At 47.3% G+C, this 22,460-nt stretch overlaps 1 protein-coding gene across 1 annotated transcript in view; it reads right to left on the reverse strand.

Moving 5' to 3' along the window:
* LOC142885618 (contactin-associated protein-like 4) overlaps positions 1-22,460 on the reverse strand; it is a 58,962-nt gene that overhangs the window by 31,786 nt on the left and 4,716 nt on the right. Inside the window, exons 2-4 of the mRNA XM_076022256.1 lie at positions 9,610-9,720; positions 4,010-4,203; positions 1,475-1,622 (exon numbers count right to left, since the gene is read on the reverse strand). Of these exons, the coding sequence (XP_075878371.1) occupies positions 1,475-1,622; positions 4,010-4,203; positions 9,610-9,720 (453 nt within the window). The remainder of the gene's footprint in view (positions 1-1,474; positions 1,623-4,009; positions 4,204-9,609; positions 9,721-22,460) is intronic.

Below are 22,460 nucleotides of genomic sequence, written 5' to 3' on the forward strand. Positions count from 1 at the left end.
AGCATTTACGCGCCGTGCTGCTGAGTCACAGCAGCCACAACGAAATCCTCCGCACCAACCGCGTTGATCTGCCTGCTGTGATCCGTCCCAACACTCAGTGTACATTGCATTTGTTTTCCTCCCCGGAGAGGCGCATCCGCAGTGCTACGCTACGCTAGTTTAGCGGGAGCCAGACTTGGAGGCTCGGCCGCCATCTGTCACAGCGGCTCCTCGCACACAGTAACACAAAACGTTTGTCCGCGTCCTTAAATAACTTTACAATATTTCCACACCACCACAGGCCATTTGTCAACGTTTCCCATTAGCTGCCTCTCCCAGAGGGGGCAGCGGTAAACATTGTTGTTGTTGTTGTTTTCAATGGTTTTATCATAAATCATCTTTCCAGTTGGTCGACTAACATAATGAACGGGCGCGGGGAGGTTCCACTGAGCTGCGCCGCGCACCGGCCTGTGAACAATATAAATGTTTCCGCATTTTTCAACACAAAGCTATTTGGCTTCGTCAAAAGAACGTTTTCACATCGTTAATGACACACAAATATCGACTCCTACACAGACAATGACAGCGACAGAAATAAACTGCCCAGAGATAATGAAGGTATTTTCTCCTAAACGCCACATCTAGCAAAGAGACGAGGATTATTTGGCCGTCGATAAATCCAGAGCACAGAGCCGCGCTAATCCTGACAGATTGTGTTTCCTGCAGCGCTGCGATTGAGCGACCAGTGGCTGTAAACTGAGGGCAGAGGGACGGAACTCAGGGTCTCTGGGCGAGGTGGCTTTCACTTCCAGGTGCCTCAATTTTTCATCTTTAGGCTCCAGAGAGGTGATATTTCCTCTTGAAGTGAAGTTTAATGGTAATTATTGGATGCGCTGCTAAATCTAAAAAAAATTGCACAGTTTTTAACGAGTGTGTTAACAGGACTAGATTTTGTCAATAAAAGTAAATAAAATAGCAAAAAACAAACAAACAAGAACTGCAGAACAACAAGACCAGACCCACTTTCCATATTGTGGGATATAAATACTAATCTTGAAATCATTGTAATCCATCTGCTATATGCATTTGATCACATTAGATATAAGAAGAATAAAGAAAAATACATTTTTAGTATTTTCACACTTGAACGTAAACATGTTGGTCATAAAGAGATCAGAAATTGTAGCAAATTAAACTTAAAGATTACTTTGAGGGATCCTAAAGAATAATAGAAATGCTTAATAATTCATTTAAACTACAGTACCAGCAGCTGGTGCTGTGCCAGTAATTTGAAAATCACTCCTATAATCTTTTAGACTTATTTTTCGCTGCCTTGCTCCATGAGTACGGATAATGTCCAGAAAACGTTAGCTCCTTGTTTACAGTCTCCTGTTTTAGCTTCATTTTACAAGTGATGATTTATTGGACCTGTGGTCTGTGACCACTTCCTGGTTCCGGCAGGCAGTGTCAGTAAGATCACTGTATCATCACTCACTGTAGGGACATCCGTAGGCCTCCAGCCGCAGTCCCATCCTCCCGTTGGGGTTCCAGTGGGCAGGGATGAGCCGCAGGAAGCGAGCGACGACCGGCTGCTGCAGTTTGTGCTGAACCACGCTGTCTGCATTGCTGTTGCCGGCAAAGGACTGGACAACACAAGGTTTGAAGGTCGGACAATCCTGTGTCACTTTAAAATCAAGGCAGAAAGAAACTGTCCTATATAGAATAAAAGCAGCAAGTCATGTAAAACACAGCATCGCTGCCCAGAAACCTGACTTTTACCATTTTAAGCAACTCATTTTTGTCCTTGATGATGGAAACACACTGTGAATTAACTTTGAAAAAACAACTGTGAAGTTGGGTTAGTGTTCGGGGAAATGTCATGGTTCCCTAAACTTCCTATCCCTGAGTGTTTTCCCTAATCCCTAACACTAAGAAATGATTCTGAGGTGACTGAATAAGGCTAATTATTGATGACTGACTAATACTGACTACTAAGGAATGGATGAATGAATGAATGAATGAATGAATGAATGAATGAATGAATGAATGACTTTATTTTGGTTACAACAAATCAGAGATAAAAAGGAAAAGGTTCAATATAAAAGATCATGATATGTAACCAAAAAAGGAATAGGCTGCAGCCCAGGGCTTATCAAATAATCAGTACTTTATCATTACTAATAGAGAGCCAATATGGTCCAGATTCGCATGCTGTGTATCGCATAATAGTAAGTTGAAATGGTGAATACCCTCATCTAAAGATGAAAGTAAAGCAGCGGGTATCAAAAAGTAGGATGAGCACCCAAAAGAAAGGCGAAATAGAAGAGAGAGAATTTTGAGCAGAAAAGTAAAAAGTGGGAGGAGGAAAAAGTCCCAGAGATTGTCCTCATCCCCACTCTTCCGGCGGCAGGAAACAAAAGCCATAAGAGGAGCGAGACAATAAAAGAAAAGATGGATTGTCATATTTCCAAACACCCGCAGGCTTGAGGGCAATCCGGAGGAGAGAGAGGGGAGGCTGAAAAAAACCAAACAAACATATTTCCACTGACAGTCCCCTGGCCTTTGAGCTAAAAATAAAATAAAATAAATCCAGCGACTGTGCCATTAACTCCCCCCTCTGACAGCCTCTGTAAGCCGAGCCGACTAATGCACGCACGTGCAGGAGCTCCTCGGAACGCGACTGGCTTCACACTCGCTCTATGTAGAGTTTCACGTTGCGCCGTTCAGAGGCAGAAGTCGGCGAGCGGAGCATCCTCGGGGCCGCAGATTAGCTCGCCAGAGGAGACTCCCCTCTGCGCCGCTGCTGCAACTAATGTGCTTTTACCACAGATAAATGTCTGAGCAAATAGCAGTAGCGTGATGGAGTCTCTGGCGTTTGACGCACTGCGTGACTTTGCTGAAAGCTCACCGGGAGCAGCTGAGAGGGACCGGCGGCCCCTTTATTTAAACATCTAGTCAAGAGCAAACAGGATCACAACACCACAGTGAGAGAAACACACATCCACACTGTCATGGTGGATTTGGTATTGATGTGATACGAGGTAAATACTGTATGGGGTCAGTATTGTCAATACTGTTACGATACCGAAATGACACAGATGATATTTTTCTGTGGATTATTAATCATTTTATTTCTATAATTAATTAGTTAACTATTTCTAACTATTTTTTTTGCTGAATAGAAAGTACATGACCACGCCTTTCTCATCTTCTTCAGACCAGCATGTCTTCACAAAGTACTGATAGTTTGCCCACTAACTTTTTCCTACTGTCACAATCAAATAATGAGACAAGGTTAAAAAAACAACAACATTGTAACTTTATCGGCAGCCATGTAATAGTTGAAATATATCACAAATAAAATATCTAGACAGAAATCTACAGTGTCCATCGCCTTACACTCATATCAGCTGGTAGAGATACTGGCACTCACTCGAATCGATGTGATCGATATTTGGGTCAATACCTCCACAGCTAGCAGACTCATGCAAAGCCGTGTCCGCCAGCTGGTGGAGGGAAACTGGCTTCAGTTTCCTTCCGCAGTGACTCCTCCATTAATCAGCCTGCTGAGCTGCGCCCGTGTCCACGGCCGTCAATGACGATGTGAGGAAATGCAGCTATTCTGCGACTTCACCAGAAAACATTGTGGCTGTACGCAGATGTGACGGGATGAGGGTCACACTGGAGGAAAATGTGTTTTTAACTTTTAACCCTGGATTATGATGAAGTTGCAAAGTAACAGCCTCAAGAGTCAGAACTGCCTCCAAGGAAATGCGGTGTAAGAGGAAGATAAATTCTCCTTCTGTGTGTGTAAAACTCAAGTTGGGTTTTTCAGTTGAGTTGAAAACAGCTTCACACGCAAGTGCAAGTGTCATCAAACCTAACCTTAAAGACATATTGTAACACAAGAGGCTGTAAGCAGAGGAATGAGTAGGCTGTTGCAGAGCGGTGCGTTCACTGACAAGACAAAATCACAGACAAAAAACACTAGATCCTCTGTGAATGGCCAGCAGGCGCGGCCCAGACTCACCCCTGTGCTCTCCTCCTGCCTGTACTGCTGCCAGTTGTGCCCCGTGTCGCTGAACATCAGCAGGTAGGACGTCAGCCAATCGGAGCTGCCGTAGCGACCCTGCGTGGCCACGGCGGTGATCTTGGTGCGCTCGGCCAGGCCCACCTCCAGCCACTGGTAGGCGTCAGAGGTGAGAGGGGACCAGCCTCCAGCTCCTGCAGGGGGGCAACAGAGAGCGGCAGCACTGGTGATGGAGGGCAATCTGAAAAATGGCCTGGTCCTAAGTGGAGCTTCACCTTAATGAAAATCCCAAAATGAGAAGAACTGATTGAACCGCGTCTTGGAAACCTATCACGACAAGATGAATCACACTTCCTGGAAGAATTTCAATCATCTCACACCTGCTCTGCGGCCCTCTCTGGCATCTGGCAACTCATTTCCTTTGAGGCCTATGGGGGGAAAAAAAAACCTGGCGCTATTTCAGGAGAAATGGAAATACGCGGCAAAATAATTTTTGTTGTAAGACTGGGAAGGCGTCGGCCGGTGAGAAAAAGCAGTAAAAACCGATGCTGATGTGATCTGATATCAGCTATATGCATAATGTATGTTGCAAAGCACTGAGCAACTGCCACTGCTGGACATGTGCGTATCCTTCCATGCCATGTATTAAAAGCCATCAATAAACCGCAGCTATGAGTAATACAATCAATTGGAGAAGCTTGAATTATTAAAGGTCAGTGCGCCACGTAGCTGCGCGGATCGATAGCGGTCTCTGTTGCTAACATGTCTAGCGGCGATGAAGACAGAATGTCGTAATTATCGGAGGGTGGACTGTGCGTGTCTTTGTGGGAAATACTTTACTGAGGACAATATCAAGCCCATAATCCTTTAATATTCTCTACTTTGAACACCTATAAAACAGAGAGTCCACCAATCAGTGCAGCAGCTGCTGCGGCCACTTACACACACTTACACACATCATAATCTCTCTTCTGTGGCTGTCCAGTCCCATCATTTAACATATAACATTGTGTTTTCATCCATCCATCCCCATCCATCCATCCATCCATCCATCCATCCATCCATCCCTGCTTCTCCCAGTTTTGTGGGAGTTGTCACTGCAGCTAACCAGTTATTTTGTTAGCACTAACAAAATTAACCAGCCACAGAACTCATCGACAGCCCAGCCAGGCGGCAGGAGGAGACGGGAAGCTTCACACATACGATGCCAAAAGCCCCGTCGAAGGCTCGCGGGCCGCGTCAGTCGCAAGCTTTGGCCGCCACCCGTCAATTGATTGACTTGTGCTGTTATGATTCATGGAAGGACCATTTTATAGGAACAAACAACAACACTCCTGCTGCTGATGAGCAGTTTGGACTCTTCTTTGGGTGTTCTAAACCTGCCAGCATCGCTAGCAGCGAGGTGCCAAACAGTGGACAGGAAGTGACATGTGGCATTGTGATGAAAACTCTCCGACAAGGTTTTGGTGCTTTAAACGGGGGGTTCTTCTTCTTCATTTTCTTTTTTTTGTGTGCCTAAAACACTGCCAAAAGTTTGAACAAAAACAAAATTCTACTTTTAAACAATCATATTACAGCACAGGGCCCCACTTCAAGTGCCACGTAGGCAGAAAAAAGGGCAACATTTACAACTTGAGCAACTTTTGTTCCCTGCCAGAAAAGCTGCGCTGGTCGACAGGACGAGACGAGCGGCTCTGGCGGCTGCCGCGGCGCTGTCTCTGCTGAGCTAAAGGCCAAAGCTAATAAGCGCTTGACTAACAGACGAGTCCGAGCCGACACCCTGACCTTTACTCCACGGGGATTATAGAGCAGACAGGAGGTGATGGGAAGATTGGAGGGAAACGACCGGGAGACTGAGAGGCGTTGCTAAGATTTACCATGCCAACGCCGTCGGCCGAGACTAACTGGAACTGAAGTGACGGCTGAAAGTCCAAACGTTTCCTGCCCCGGCTGTCGCTTCAGATCAGAGGGATCTCCAAGGCTTCTCTGGCACGGCGGCAGATCTGACCGCCCGCTGATGAAAGCAACGAGTGATGGAAGAGATGTGACCGCACCGGCAGGTTAAAGTGAAGGCGAGATTGATGCAGCCTCACAGATCAAGAGCCGGTGGAAACACCAGAAGGCAAATCAGACCAGGATGGGCCCTCGCCAGCTTCAACACACTTACCTGCCCTACTTCAGTTTTCTATTTTCTGAGCTTGATCACAGCAGCAGCACCTCCTGAACCTTTCTTCTTAAAGAAAAAAAAAAAAGTAACAAGAACGGACAGAAAGCAGGTTTCAGGCCTGAGGAAAAGCACAGAGTTGAACAGAGAGGCGGAGGGAGAAGATTGGAACAGTCAGTGATTAGCATGAAAATTCAAAGTAATTTCAGAAAGTCTTGGAACATTTCAGTCCAGCAGGTTGTTAATGGGCTCATTGCAGTAGCAGCAGGTTGTGCAGGATCTGTGTGGAACACAACGAGCCTCCGTTCATCCCAACCGAACTCTTCACAAAGGACCTTGTTTCCTCATCCGCCTCCTTCTTCCAGACTGAATCATCGCGTCCAGCACATTTTGCACCGAGCATGATTTAAAAACTGCGTGGAGGTTATTATCACCAGCGTTTCCACTCATTCCCTCCACAATGTGTCAATTTAGTTGCTGAGAGTGAAATTTCAGTGTGCCAGCTGGTGGCGAGCTTGTTGATGATGTCTTTACACCGCGTGAGTCCACTCTATCTTCAGAAACAGATACCAGACTTTGGGTTTGGCTTCATGTCATCCACTGTTCAGACTCCCACTGCAGCTAAAGTTTGACAGAAAGATTCTCAGCTGATGGTGAATTTCCATCCAAATCATGTTTGTTGATGGATGAAGATGGAGGAAGTGAGAGAGGTGAAGCAGTAATGGCAGAGAGGCAAACTGTACATTTTTTCACATGCAAACAAAAATGTGACTTGTAGTGCACAGACAGAGGTGCTCAGAAGCCTTGCTTTAAAATTTCCTTTTGAGGGAAGCTGGGACGAGATGAAGACCTTCACCCTCCAAGCAACACTTAGCAGTCAGTTTTTCCTTGAGTCCAAATGAAAGCTTCTGCAAATACTGAGAAAGAAATATTCTGTTGGTTTGTAGAATAAGACTGGAACCATCGGGATGGAAACCAGGGACACGGGAAGGCTTTTGTTCGCGGCTATCGTTTGCAAACAGGTATTTTAATTTAATCCACAGTGAATGTCGACCACAAAAAAAGCAGATAATTATCTGATTAACCAGCCGTTGTTAAACAGCCAGCCTCGATTTCTGAGTTCAAACATGAGCTTCGTCCCACTCACCCACCCACTCGCCCATCACGCACTCTTAGAAACCAGCGCGGCGACACAATAATTCTTTTCAAGTCCATTTGCGTGTAATTGTGGAGGTGTCACTGATGAGTGTCAGTGGTGCCTCGTGTGGGTGAAAAAAAAAAAAATGATAATGAAATGCGGTGGGCACTTGTAACGTTTAGCAGCAAGACGGAGCCGGCGAAATTAGTTTTCACAATTGGAAATGAAAAATTGGTGAGTGCGGATGAAGTGAGGGTAACAATTGGAAGAGAATGGAGGTTATACGGAGGGGCAGCATGATGGGCAGGGGCGGTTCAGACGGAGGCAGAAGACGGAGGGAGGGGAGAAGGGAAAATGTGAAGAAAATGTGGCGAGGTTGGAAAATGAGGTGAAACTGTTGAATCAAGGTCTCCAGAGAAAAGGCTGCTCGCCTCCAATCAATAGCCCATCAGGTCTTTTCATCGACTCGGAGACGCCACGGCCCCCTGCGGTGATCAGCGACATCAGGTGATGGTCAAAACCGGCACCTCGGGTCGGCGCCAGCGAGGAAGTGGCAAGGTCAAAAGACAGACGGCACCGTTCAGCGTCTTCTGTTGTTAATTGACAGTCACCAAGTGCGGCAACTGCCAATTAACAGGGCACAGGCCACACACACACTGGCGTGTCAGAGACAGTGCACTCCCCTCTCGCCCCAATCGAAACAGGCTTCAACTGGCCAATCAGAAGCACCGACTGTATAAAAAGATGGGCGGAGCTTCTGGTTTTAAAAACCTGCAGTCTATCGTTTGGCCAGCAGGGGCCGCCAGAGTTGGTTGCAAAAAGACTGAAAATGAGTGGCAGTCATTAGAGAAAGGGGCCATTAAATTGACACCGTTACAAACTGGTCACAATTTATTTGTCTAAATCATTCGTGAAAAAAATCAGACAGTTGGCTCCAAAGTCAATTTTGACTGATTTCTTTTCATTTTGAGTAAGAACGCAGCTAAAGTTTAGTAGCCAACCACAGTTGGCTTACCAGCAGGTGGGCTGGTGTTGGGCTGCACGCTGCACTCAGGCTCCAATCACTGATCACCTCCGGCACCACCCACACATCCAAATATGGAATCTTCCTGCTTCAAAAAAACAAACAAACAAACAAACAAACAAAAAGATGGCGCTGACCATGAAACCAGCCTCTAGGCTTCAGGAGCAGGGGGTGAGGTATCGGTGACTCGCCCATCTTTTCGTACAGTCAAAGAGCAGAATGCTGCTCTGAGACCAATTGGACAGTCACTTTCAATGTCAAATGCATTCAATGCTGAATGTTGTATCTGAAGCAAAACCTGTTTCTGTCCAACATTTCTCACCTTAATGTTGTAATTTCCATGGATTTTCAGATGCGATATTCTTCAATAGGCTTTGTGGAAACACACTAATTGTTACTCACTTCTTTGAGCGTTGGGGTCGGAGATGTTTTGTCATCATGTAAATGGGAGAAGTGCAGGACAGAAATGTCCACGGACTGAAAACTGTCTCTCACGCCGAGGTGTTTGTATCCAGACAAGTCATTTGTTCTTTTCACGCTTTCCGCTGGAGTCTTTTGTCACGCTAGATTATCTCAACAACTCCTGGATGGAAACCAGCGGCTCTGGTCTTTGCTTTGTTCATTACATGTGGCAGAGGAAGAAGAAGGAGAACAAGACGCAAATGTGCAACTATACAAGTTTGCTGATAAGAGGACAAAGAATCTGGCGCGGCGCACAAATCACGTGTACCCTTTATATAATATCCAGGACACGCCGTGTGTACCGTGAACAACATGTTATGTAATTATGCGCATGTCAGCGGGGGCCGAACCTCAATGTAAAGAGCACGTCTGTGTGAAATGCTGCAGGCTCGAGCTGCACCGGCCGACTCTCTAATTACACGCCTCGCATGGGCGTTGTGTAGGCGGCGTTCCGAGACTCTGATAATTTCCACGGACTTGGCGGGAAAACAACGGGGGAGCGGGAGCGGCTCCCCGGAGAGCAAGTGGAGGAGGCAGGCGAGACGTTTCTTTCATCTGTCCGCTCGCACGGCGAGTGGCTGCAGTCCAAAATGATGCGTCGGACAAACGTGTGATACAGAATTTTCTTCTGAGGGCAGTGAAAATTAAACAACATCAATCAAACATGTCGTGCTAACCTCAATCTCATCCAGCTGTCGCTGTTGTCGTTCTGTGTTGAAGGTTTTATGCACTTTTTCGAGGTCATTGAAAAATCTCCATTTGAATTGACTGTCATTTAAAAAAAAAAAAAAAAACTTCAGGTGCAGTCTCACCGTCTCTCCTGTTGAGCTTGGCGAAGCCGGGGGCGTGGCTGCTGGACAGCTGGGAGGAGCTCCTGAAGGACGGCGGCGGCAGGTTGGAAAGGAGCGCACTGTCGCAGTTCTCTGTCGAGAAAAACGCAAAGGAGAAGAAAATCAAACATCGGGATGAGGAGCTGCTCGGAAAATAAAAAAATCAGTGACTCCCTCCTGCAGTTGATCTTTTCCCTTCACGGGTTTTAATATCAAGACATCCGACTTTAAAACAATCATGGTGGAACAGAGGAACCGAGACGCCTCTCCTTCCACCTGTTTTACATCCTCCTCACACGTTCAAACTGCCTTTTGCACTTCCATAGAGTCTGTGAACTCACTCCTCTTCGCTTCCATTGGCTCCCACTGTCACACTCATGTTCACCTCTTCCCACTCCAGATTTCAAACATCAGCAGCGCAGGCAAAAGTAACGACTCAGGCCTTGATTACTTTCAGCGGGAAGACCTGAAATCAGACTTTGACCCCTTTTCACACAGGCCAGCGTGGATAAACAGATGCTTGTGGTGCTGGGTATACGTGGGTACACAGAGTAAACCCGCTTTTTTTCAGTAAGCGTTGGAATATACCCGCTTCTCAATCCCCTCTGATGGCATTGGGGTGTTTGTCCTTTGCTGAATGGGTTGCTTAAAAAAAGGACATGAATTAAGAGTATCCCCCACCAGCCCAGGCACCACCAGCACTGCGAAAAGCTTTCATTTCCAACCCAGCGGGGGAGGAGCGATGTGCTAAACGCCGCCAAACTGAGTGGTGGAGGAAGAAACAAGTCAAAAGAAGAAGAGCGTTAAAGACAGAATCGAACACACGCAGTGAGACTGTGTTCTCCAGCTGTGTCGCCAAACACAGAGAGGTAAACACCACTAACGGTTTCATTTTTTTTCAGGACAGGTCATTTTTTTTTTTTTTTTTTTTTAGTGAGCCACTCTCACCGACGGAACGTGTCAAGGTCGGTCACTAACGAGCGGCAGCTGAGCGGACGCACCAGCAGACAGCAGCAGCGGAACAACACTGATCACCAGCGGCGCAGCACTCAGAGGCAGAGAAGAGCAGAACAGCCACGAAACCCAGCCGACCCCCTGATGGAGGAGCTTTTATCAGTGAGCTGCAGGTTCACTGTCAGTGCCGCCGAGTGGAGACGAGTCACGTCACCCTCTGGTCTTTGTGGGAGGAGACGGCGGCACACAGCGGCGGGTTGAAACTGGCCATAGAAAGATCATAAGAGCTGCCAGAGAGGAGAGTCCAAACTTCTTTTTTTTTTTTTTTAATTTGGAAAATAGTGAGAAAGGGACGGATGGAGAAAACCTCGCTGAGGGGATCACAGTGCCAACAAACAGCAGTTATCCATCTTTTTGCCGAAACTTGGGACTCGTTTAAAAGCGTCAGGGTGGAAACTGTCTGATGGCGGTGGATGGGAGGACTTCACCGCCCCACCCCGCCCACAGACCCACTTGTTTAGAATCCACACTGACGGAGACACGTTCCGCTCTTCAGGGGATTCGCGCACCATCGCCTGCAATAATAACGTCATAACTTATACATGATGCAATACTTAATGATAACGAGGTCCACCTCGCTCCACTTGACTGCGAGGCCCGGGTGAAGCGGCCAGGCGGGTGTTGGGGGGGGGGGCGGTCAGACACTGCAGCAGCAGCAGACCCAGCAGAATTGGGAAGCGGTCGCCAATCTGTGATCTGAAGCCGGAGCACCACCGCCACCGCCGGCGCCACCTTCACAAACCTGTCCGCTAATGGATGCACTTCTCCACCTCGGAGACAAGAGCCAATTACTGTGAGTCGCGCCGCGGTGCCATTATGGCCCATGAGCACTGCGCCAGTGTGGGTTTAAATGCGTGCGCCCCTCCTCTTGATACCAGCCGACTCCTCTCTTTAAAGGGCCAACATTAACATTCCCGCTCACATTGCCGCTCAGAGTGTCTCTGGCTGCTGAAACGGCAGAAGTGCAGCGAACGCCACTTCTGCAGCGTGAAGTGAGGCACTCCAGGTGGAGTCTGTTCTCGCCAGAGATAACGGACCGTTTGTTTAAAGTAATCCACAACTCTGTTCTTTACACCGGTCGACATCTCATCCCTTCACTGGGGGAAACACAGCTGTGTTCCGACCGCATGTCTGCTTGCACTCCTGCTGCAAACTGCCGGTAAAGGCTGTGTAAAGACAACAATTGTCACACTTATACAACGGGAAATTGCAAATCTGAATGTTAAAATGTGGTGCTATAGCGAGTTAGCCTGTGTGTTAGCTGGCTAGTGTGCTACAACAACTATGCAATTTCCGCTGTATGTGTGTGTGCGTATGTGTGGCACATTGAGAACTGTAAGGGAATAATAATAATAATAATAATAATAGTGATAATAATAATAATAATAATAATAATAATAATAATAATAATAATAATAATAATAGTTAATTTATAGATTTAGTACTGAAAAATTAAAAACAATAGCTGTGAAAGCATTCAGGGGACGTCAACAGCAGGTTTGCTAACTCATTTAGCGGCCGTCGCGAGCTGCATCAGGATTCATCCGGCGTAAAAAAGCCTGCGATGATCATCTCAGGATTTCTGAAGCTGCTGCTGCTGCTGAATATTTCAACAGCCTCTTATTGCCGCTTTGAGCGTCACAAGATATTGCGATCCGCTGTCATTATGCTGGAGTGAAGGCTGATGTCTGAACTCGCCGTCTGATGTTGTCTAAGTGGAAGAAAAGGGACGAGACATATAGTCGAGTTTTGACGGATCAACACAACAACCACTCAGAGACACTCGTGAGTGCGCGTCCTGCTTGGCGAAACGTGTGATGTATTAGGAGGAGAATGTAAATAATATAATAACTAAGTAATATCCTTGTTTTCCTAATCGCCATCTGGTATTCCCTCTTCCTGACGTGGACGGTGTTCAGCCCTCTGTGGGTGAATCACAGCAGTGTGTACGGGACGACTCTGCGACGCAGAGAGCCCCGACCTCCGAGGAGAAGGCGAGAGAACATCCCGGCTGAGGTGACGCCAGCAGAGCAAGGGGTCGTTTCTCCTCGCCGCCTCCGCTGGCATTTAGGAGCGGACGTCTCTGACAGCGCAGCCAGTGGAGCACAAACACAGACAGCTGAGAAAAGCTGAAAAATGGGAGCTAAATGTCGAAAAAAACCTCCCGGCGGTGAACCTCAACGCTGATCCCGGCTGAAGAGAAGCCGGGGATCTGCGGATTTTCTACACCTTCCTCAAACAGACACACAAATGCCAGAAACAAGGTGTTATGAAGGTTACAGAAATCAAAAACAATATGATACAGAACTTTCTTTGCCGTCCATCAGCAAAACCACAGGCCACTTTTGCTCTTTGAGCTAAAGTTCCCACATTATGTGAAACAGGAAACCTTTCCAAGCAGAATTCTGGAGTTCCATTCTCCAGGTTGGTGACGGCACGAAAGACACTGGTACTATGGTAGCTTTCCCAGCAGGTGGAAGGTCTGCTAAGATGCTGCTTTCTGGACGTCTTGGTTAAATAACTAGATCTGAAAACTGGTTTTAAAGGGAACAAAGATCATCAGGAGCATTTAAAAGTGAAACAAAAGGTTTCTGGGTAGATCACAGGATATTGGCCCAGTCTTCAGCCCATCAGTCACCGCTGTTGGCAAAAAAGCACTGCCTCGAGCTAGAGGATAAAATAATGGGAGTCACCAGAACTCCAGCGACAAGGCCAGGAAGAGACGACGGCGGCGGCGTCCGAATGATGGAGAACTTTTCATTCCGGTCAAGCCTCCCACCGCCGCACACACACTCGCTTATCCTGGGGCCACTTCACCCACACGGCTTTTCATCATATGGAGGTTCGAGGCTGTGAGAGGCTGCGATGGCGGGCCGATAACCCGGGACCGGCCCGGCTGCATTGTCCACCTTTCAAATGCGCCGCCGAATAGCAAAGCAGCCGCGCAGTCGATAAGCGAGCAGGAGACCCTGAATCCAAATGAGCTCCATCCATCGGGCCGACAAACACAAGGTCCCGCTCCACGCCGAGCCACGCCGGCGCTCCGCTCGGCCGCAGGTCGACACCGAGATGGTGCAGCAGCGAGCAGGACGATGAGGCTCCAACGCACTGTTGTGTCTTTTGTTTGTTTGTTTTCCTCCATCGCGCAAACGATCATCCTGAAGCAAAAAGAGAAAAACCTGTCCAAGTTTGGTCCTGATGTGTCGTGATCTTGGTGAAAGACTGACAGTGTCAGTGCTGGTGCTCAACACACATCAGGGTTATTCTTTAAACGGCACCAGGTTCATTTTGTAGAAGTGGCAGGTTTTCTAGAGTGAATCCTGCTGAGTCTTGGTGGTTTGTCCACGTCTCAATCTCACATAAACAAACCACACAAACGGTCAAAGGACTTGATGACATCATCCTGCACCGTGAGCTGCAGAAACTTCCTGCTTCAGCATCATGTGTCTATTGGGTCATCATGTGATTGGCTGGATGTGGGTTTGACCTGATCTGGATTTGTTTGCTTTTCGTCATGTTTTGCCATTTACAATCAAATCCAATCTACAATGCGATGTAGCAACTCAAGCATCTGGATTCACATGGAATTTTTCCAAATTGGAATCACTGCATCTGTATTTGTTTTAGTTGGTTTTCTGTACATTTTAAGTGAAAGTTTTAGAAAAACAAAAACATGATTGTAACAAACATTTATTTTTAAAATCTGATAATATTCTGTGAAATGAAAAGGCAGAGCTCAATTGGAGCTCACCGATTGACAGCCAAAGGTGGAGTTTTGAGAGCGACAGCTGCGAGGTGAAACCAGGACCTCACGCTGCTGTCAGACACGTGTCAATACTGTTGCTGTTCGCCGCTCTGACGCTCTGTTAGCCTTCGTCTCAGACAACTGGTGGGAAAACCGTCAGCCGTTCCGACATCCATCACAGCAGTGAAGGCCTGACTGCCATCCTACCTGCCTGCCTGTCTGTCTGTTTGCTTCCACTCAGCCACAACAATCACAGCAACAACAACAGGAATTCTTGTTTCTCATCTCCACCTCCTCATTGAGCTGTCAGCAGCTGATTCCCTCCAATCTTCCCGCCTTCTTGCTGGGAAAACCGGCCTGTTGTGAGGATCACAGCCCACTCAGAAGGCCGAGCCGTGCAAATGGCACTCATTAGTGCTCCAAGCCCGCCGTCCGCTTCGCCTCTGAGAGGGCAGAAACCCTCCTCCTGCTTGTCGCGATCTGTCGGCGTGGGAGACAGACATGGAGCAGATGAAGCGATCACGGCGGCGGTTAGCCGCATCGCCGCCACTCTTCATCTCCACTGCCAGGTCTGACTCGCTTGTCAGAAGCAAAGAGAGAAGAAACGTTTGCATGGCCGCCGCAGCAGCCCAGAGCCCGTGTAACTGATGCTTCCACCGTTATGCAGATTAGCGTCAGCTGCCGCGGGCTGCATCGCTGGCGCTACACGACGACTACGGCAGGAGGGGTGCGGAATCAAAGAGCTACTAATTCGCCAGCTGCACTAAGTAAATAATTTGAATATATTTGCCTGTAAATTCCCCCCCTAATGGGAGGCATTACACCAACAAGTTGCTTTGGAGAAGGACGGGAGTGGACGGGGTGTGTGTAATAAAAACAGCTTGACTCAAAATGTAATTTTGTTCCGTCATTCAAATAAAAAACACAGCACGAGGGTATCAGCGGAGTGCCGGCGTAAATCTAATTTATTTCAAAAATGAAACCCTGAATTGGACGCAGGGGATTCACAGAATTGGAAACTCTGCATTGCACCATTGGAGGGGCTTATACTAACAATTTTAATGCAAATGAGCGCCGGAGCGGCGCTGGAACCTTTGTCTCCGCACAAGAAGTGCTGGAAGAAAATCCTCACTTTGGAGTGCAAGGTCACAAACAAACAATGCTTCCACATTTCTCTTCTGCTGCGGTGGAGGGACACGAGATCCGGCGCCATCATCATACTGGGGTTATCGCACCGCAGCAGCCTGCAGAGAGCTGAAACAAACCGGCAGCTGGATGCTTGCTGGTTCAGATCTCAGGATAATGCCACGAAAATATCCAGAAAGTGACAAAGGAAACTTATTTCTCTTCTCTTTGCAAAAAGTGTGAGCTAGACAAACAGTCCAGGGCACGTATCGCCCCGTGTGATTTAATAAAGGGGCCTAACGCCTCAATGATACCTCGGCATGGTCAATAACAACACCCTGAGCCAGGCGTTGGCTCCACCCCCTGAAAGCGCCAAGTTTTTGCCTCCTTCCAAGCATGAGGAAGGTCAAACAGAGCATCAGTTTTAGCAGGAGGCTGTAAACACACAGCTAAACTAGACCTTGGTCTAATGGTAGAGTGGCCGCCCTGAGACTGGTAGGTTGTGGGTTCGATCCCCGGCCGGGTCATACCAAAGACTGAAAAAATGGAACCCATTGTCTCCCTGCTTGGCACTCAGTATTCATAGTTGGAATTGCGGGGTTAGATCACCCAATGATTTCCAGGCACGGCGCTGCTGCTGCCCACCGCTCCCTCAGGGGATGATGGATCAAATGCGCAGGACAAACTTAGCATCCTTAACTTTAATGCATTCTAGAGATTCAGAGGGGTTTTTTTTCTATAGGAAAAGGAAGAACATTTTTTTTTTACAGAAATGAATCAAGAAGAAGCAATTCAGCTCCTATAAATCCAAACAGATCCAGAGCAGCTCGGCGCAGCTCTCAGCACTGAAGCCCCGACATTTCTATGAAGGAACCACAAGAACTTGTTGCCCGTGTCAAACTAGCTTCGTGTCTGATTCACGTAATAATAAAGCCCTTGCAGCAGGCAACGATGTAAATTGAAGAAAACTTCATGAAAAATGTAACCTTCAATTTAGATTTTATTTTTTCTTACAAATGAAAACCAGTTTCCAACAAGCGTTCACACCTCCACTTCCAGTCGGTCCGTCGAGAGCGAACACACTTCCTGCAGGCGGCGGTGGAATCGCACAGGTTTTCTACCAAGCTGTGACCAAAGACAACGATGGAAAGTGTGTGTGTGTGTGTGTGTGTGTGTGTGTGTGTGTGTGTGTGTGTGTGTGTGTGTGTGTGTGTGTGTGTGTGCTCCAAACCACTGGGGGGCAGTCATAGCATTTGCATAATTTTTTGGCTTCCCAAAAATGAAATTTGAAGATAAGAGTCTTAAAAAAAAAAAAAAAGTTATGAGCAAATTCTGCAGATAATTTGAGCTCTTCCAACTTCTCCAGCTTTCAGACTTTGGGACCTCCTGAGGACGCTGACTGAAAGGATACTTGAATTTCTTTGACAAAAGTAGGGACCATTTTTTTTCAGCGAGAAGAAAGTCCAGATAACTTTTCCAGCTATAACCTTGACGGATTCCAAACAGTGTAACAGTCAGTCAGTCCGTCAGTCAGTCAGTCACTTGGAGCCGTCAGTCAGTCCGTCAGTCAGTCCGTCAGTCAGTCAGTCAGTCACTTGGGGTCGAGGCAGAGCTGATCTTAAAAACATTTGACAGATTAAATCCCATATAAATGCACACGTGCAGCTGAAAACATCCACCTGAATGAAGCCACACAGAGCTCTTTTCTGTTTTTTTCCCCCTTGCTCAACACGGAGGCTCTTTGCTCTCCCAATCAAACAGATCCACTTCCTATTCCAAAAGACAGCGCCGATGTCAGGATCAGAAAAAGCGTAGGTGGCGTTGCTCCGGGCTAGCGCACGTTTGTTTTTCATCCTTTCGTCTTTCATCCTGATTTCTTTCCTTTTTTTCACTAGAGCTCAAGGTCATTTTTTTTTTTTTTTTTTGGCTCATCACTTGATAATGGTCTTCACAGAAATTCATTTTGCCATTTCTTCTCCGCGGTTCGGAATCCAAAACACGCTGCCATGTGAGGGGTGAAGGCCTGAAAAGCTCTGGCTGCTTCCCGGAGGAGCGTCACTCTCCTCCGCCAGCTCGGCTCAGGCGTCAGCGGCTTGATTGAAAGCTTGCGGAAAAAGAAAACAAACAAACTCAATTTTCTAAAGTTCCGGTGGGCTTAAATTTAAGACTCTAACACAGTAGACGCCCTGGAGCCAACCAAAGAGGCAGTCAGCCGAGCAAAAATTCAGCCTCTCTACAGGGAAATAAAAATACAAAAACATCCAGACAGTCACACCAGCACACTTTTATAGACGGCTGCAGTCAGAGCAGAAGCTGGTGAGAAAATGATGATGATCATCATCCAGGTGTCTGTGAAGCCTCGTCCACAATTCGCTCATCAAGTTTTTGCTGAAACACTGCAGCAGTTGGAGACTTGGATCAGATCACTGAATATTTTGTGACTTTTGAATGAAGGCATAAAATATGCCTACTGATCCTGTGGGGTGTGTGTGTGTGTGTGTGTGTGTGTGTGTGTGTGTGTGTGTGTGTGTGTGTGTGTGTGTGTGTATCACTGAAACTGACTCACACAGTAACATCCATCCACCAGCGTTTTTTTTTTTGTTGCCATTTTTTGGCCCTGGCATTATTATTTATAGGGGTGCAGTCTTGCAGAAAGGCTGCTGGAAGGCTGCTGGAAGGCTGCTGGAAGGCTGCTGGAAGGCTGCTGAGCACTCGCGCAGCCTCTAGAAGCTGGTGGGGGTGAAACCGCTGGGGCAGTTGAGAATGTCACAGCGAGGGAACAGACGGAGGGCAGAATTAGCCGGGCAAAGTTTTTCATCGTCCTTCCTTTCTACTCTTTCTTTCAAGCTAATCCCTCCTTTTGCTCCACCACATCTCCAACCTTCACTCACCTTCTCTGCCGTCTCTGCTCCAACCCTCCGTCCCCGCTGCCGCCCTCTCCCCGCCCTCGGCTTCGTCAGATTGATCATCCGAAGAGTCCGGGGGCGAGGCCGTGCGTCCGGAGGGAGCCGGCGGGAGACGATGTCACAGCGGAGACGCAGAGACGATCCTGTGACCTGCCGACTCTCAGCCGTAGAAAGTTGGCTCTCCTTTTTAATTTGCACTTTCTTTCCCTCCAGCGCCGTCCAGCTCTTCCTCCTCGCTGTTTGGCCTCAGTAAACTCCGACTGGCCTTCCGACTTTAACTGCCTCCGACTCGCCTCCGGCCTCGTCTCTGACGCAAACTGCGGTAGCTTCTTTTTTTTTTCGCTCATCAGCAGTCGCCTCACATTGCCGCCGCCCACTTCATGAAAATAAACAGAAGAGTGAGAGAGCATTAAAGAGGGATCAGCGTCCATCGCAGCGTGTGACGAGCTTCTCTCCGCGGCTCCCGGCTCCTACTTATCAAATATAGTGGAAAGTCAAAGCCGCTGTGAATCATTTAGCGAGACTTTGACCCTGTCGTCGCTTGGAGCGCAGCCTCTGGGTGGAATTAAAGGGCGGTAGATTAATGATGCTATTCCACATAATTAATAATACAGAGGAATTAAGTCTCCCTGGGTGATACTAATAGAGACACGCTGAGAGACAGAAATCAGACGGCGTATGCGGAACGGACACGTGTGGTTTTTATGGATCCACTCACCAAACGAGCGGAAGACGAGATGATCAACGGATGTTTCGCTTTTGTCATTTCAGAAGTCAAACTGCAGCATCAGGCAGAACCAAAGCGGAACAAGCAGCGAGGCGGCAACCAGTGGCACCCCACCTGCGAATGAGTCCGTGCAAGATGGACGATGTGACATCATTTCTGGGAATGTCTTGATCCTAACGAGGGGTTTGTTTGTTTTGTCCCAAAACGTCCCAGAAATGAGAAAAGTCCATCCTTCACTTCCTACCTCGCGCCCTCCCCCCCCCCCCCAAGTCAGACGCCTCTCCCATGTTATTGACAGCGTGGACGTTTCCTGTGTAGGTACCAGGAGGATGTTTTTCTAAATAACTTTTCCATGAAACTCTGTGAAGGAAAAAATGTGCTGTGAAAACGGAAAAGTAAAAGTAAAAGGAAAGTTTCCAAGGCAGAACAATGACTGCAGGCTGTGATCACCGGGGTCACCGTTTTGATCAACAAGTTTGTTTGCTCTTTTTCAGTCTTTTATCTGTATTTTTATCAGTTACTACCAGAGACTCCGAGAGTCGCAGCGACCTTGGTGACTACTGCTGTTACAGTCGGCAAGTTTAACGTCCGCATTAAAACACCCAATTACGCCGGACCCAACTAATGTGTCCACTGGAGCAAACAAAGTTGTCCGGAGACAAAGAGAAAAAAAAGAAAGAAAAAAATCCATTTTGCTGCCGGAGCCTCAGAGTGACAGAGTGTCATGGCCTCAGAGGATGAAAGCTGATATCTGAAACAGCGACGCGTCACTCCTCGATGGCCAGGAGCGCCGCTTGACGGATGGCCTCCATTTGGGGGCGGGGCTCCTTCTCGGCGACGGCCTTGAACAAACACGTCCGTCCCGCAGGTCCTAATATCAGATTGATGGACAGCAGTTTTCTCTCAGCTCCTGGCTTAACTACCTCTTCTGTTGGTGTGTAATATGTTCCAGATGGGCGCCTGGCGGCTGCCTCTCCTTGACTCCATCAGACTCCATTCATGGCTCCACTTCGCCTGCGCTCATTTCCATAAGTGACGCTGAGGAAGAAATACGACAGGGGTTTATCCTCGGCTACTTCCCCGTTCCCTCATGCCGGCTTCCTCTCATGAATCACGTCAGCCGGGAATTTCTTTACGTTTCCTCCTTGCTTCATGTTCATGCTAAAGAAGCGCAACAGCTTTTGACTTCCCCTGCGAAAAAACAAGTGTCAATAGATTCCCATTAAACAAGGCCTCGGCCGACGTGAGATGAGCTCCTGTTCAGACTCTCCTTCCTCAGCGTTTCCTTTCACCAGGTAATCCCTCCCTTCCGAGAGGGAATCCAGAGATTTAATTGAGGACTCCTAATATTTCCCCGGAGCTTCGGCGACTTAAGTAGCCAACTCCTTCATAAGGCACTCCCTGGCAACCATCCAGTGGAGCAACAACACCTCTGGATTCACCTTTCCAGCCTCCAGCAACCCAATCATTTAATGATAGTGATAATAAATCTCTCCTCTGGCCATAGCGGCTTAATAATCACATGCTTTTTTTCAGCCTGAAACAGATGTTGTATAATAATAAATAAATATCGTAATAAACAAAACCATGCAGCCAAGTCACAGCCTAATTAACCATAGGTCAAGTAAAATATCCATAATAAGGTGACATTCAGAGATTTCACTCAACAAGCGCAGTCTTGTCTGAAATGTCCAACGTCGCCCAACGTTTCCTGGAAGGACAGTCGGCAAAGCTCAGATTGGACAAGCCGGGAAATTTGCTGCATGACGGCGGACGTTTAGAGTGGTGGAGGAAGCTGTGAGTCACTACCGTTTAGGCGTCCACACGGGAGGAGCCGGGAAACCCAAATGAGTATCCAGAGGCACAGAAGGAGTATAATGGTATTATCTGTCATTAGGCCAGAGATTAAAGTCATTGAGTTCTCTTTGGATTATCAGTCATTAGGATATGATAATAGCAGGCGCTCCAAAAGCTTTAAATCAGCTTAGCGGGGAGATAAAAATTAATGAATAAATACAAACCCTTGAAAAGGATCAATGAAACTATAAGAAGAAAGTTTACCTGAGGAAGACGGGTGGGACAATGATGAGCTGGGAAGTTTTAGATATAAAAACATGGCATGGTTTCAATACAACCATTAATTAAAATGTTGCTCCCAAACTGGTAAAGACTAAACAAAAATAATTTTTAATTTTTAATTCATTTTAACTTTGGTGTAAGAATGAAGCAAGCTGTAACGCTTCGAATTCTGACAGTGTCCAATCCTTTGTGTTTCTGCTCCTTAATAAGGGGATTTGTCAGTCTGTCTCTTCCATGCAGACAAGAGTTCAATAAATGGACTGCACAGCAAATATCTCTCTGATCACTGTCAATTGTTGACGACTTTCTCGATTAACAAGTCGTTGGACTCGGGCACTGAGATTCTACCTTCAGCATCACCGGAATCCAAAGATTTGGAGAAATTTAGCTGAAAAACACTTCAAGTTCATGTCGGGGTGTCAAATTAGTCTTTGCTCTTTTGCCAGTTATTGCTCATAGTTTAAGCACACACAAAACAATGGGAGGAATTCTGCCTATAATTTACTGAGGTTTCACCTGGCAATTACAGAAATTGACAGGTCTTGCCAGGTGCATTAATATTAACTGCCACTTTCTTGCTCTCCCTTGTTCTGCATATTCTCAGAAGACACCAAAGAAGTCTATACAGCCCTACAACATAAATAATACATTTGTGGGAAGAAAGTCATATGGCCTTAGTCCATCCAGCCGTCCTGGAGTCTGTGCGACGGCAAGACAAAGCTCTCGCAGTGTAAAGCGTTCGTCCACTGTGGTTCAATCACCAGAGCAGCTGAAAAGAACCAACGCTCTGCGCTCGCTGCTGCCGACATCGGGAAAAATTCATTTCAGTTACGAAAGCAACGATGAAACAGACGCTAACAGCCTCCCAGAGACAGGTAGACGGAGCATCACATCTCATCTCACCGATGTGATTAAAGCCCGACGCTCGCACGCTGCAGATTGTGTTGCGAGTGAAGACGCACAAAACAATTGAAATGCACTTTAGCTCAATTTAGGCCGATAAACAACTCGCGGCCCCGAGGCTGATTCCAGAGGGATGTGCGGGGAATAAACAGCCGAGGAGGAACATCTGGTGGTTCCAGAGAGCTGTGACACACTGGGAAAGGCCTCTTCGCGTTCAGTCAGCCCTCGGCAGTTCCTGGTTAGAAACTGGCAACCTGCGATTCAAACATCCCGTTGGTGCAAATCTTCTCTTGCTTTTCGTTCAATCCGCCTGACCATCAACCTGCCACAATCC

Source organism: Nelusetta ayraudi, unplaced genomic scaffold (assembly GCF_046127955.1).
Source record: "Nelusetta ayraudi isolate G7.1 ecotype Tasmania unplaced genomic scaffold, CSIRO-AGI_Nayr_v1 ptg000011l, whole genome shotgun sequence".
Taxonomy (NCBI): Eukaryota; Metazoa; Chordata; class Actinopteri; order Tetraodontiformes; family Monacanthidae; genus Nelusetta; species Nelusetta ayraudi.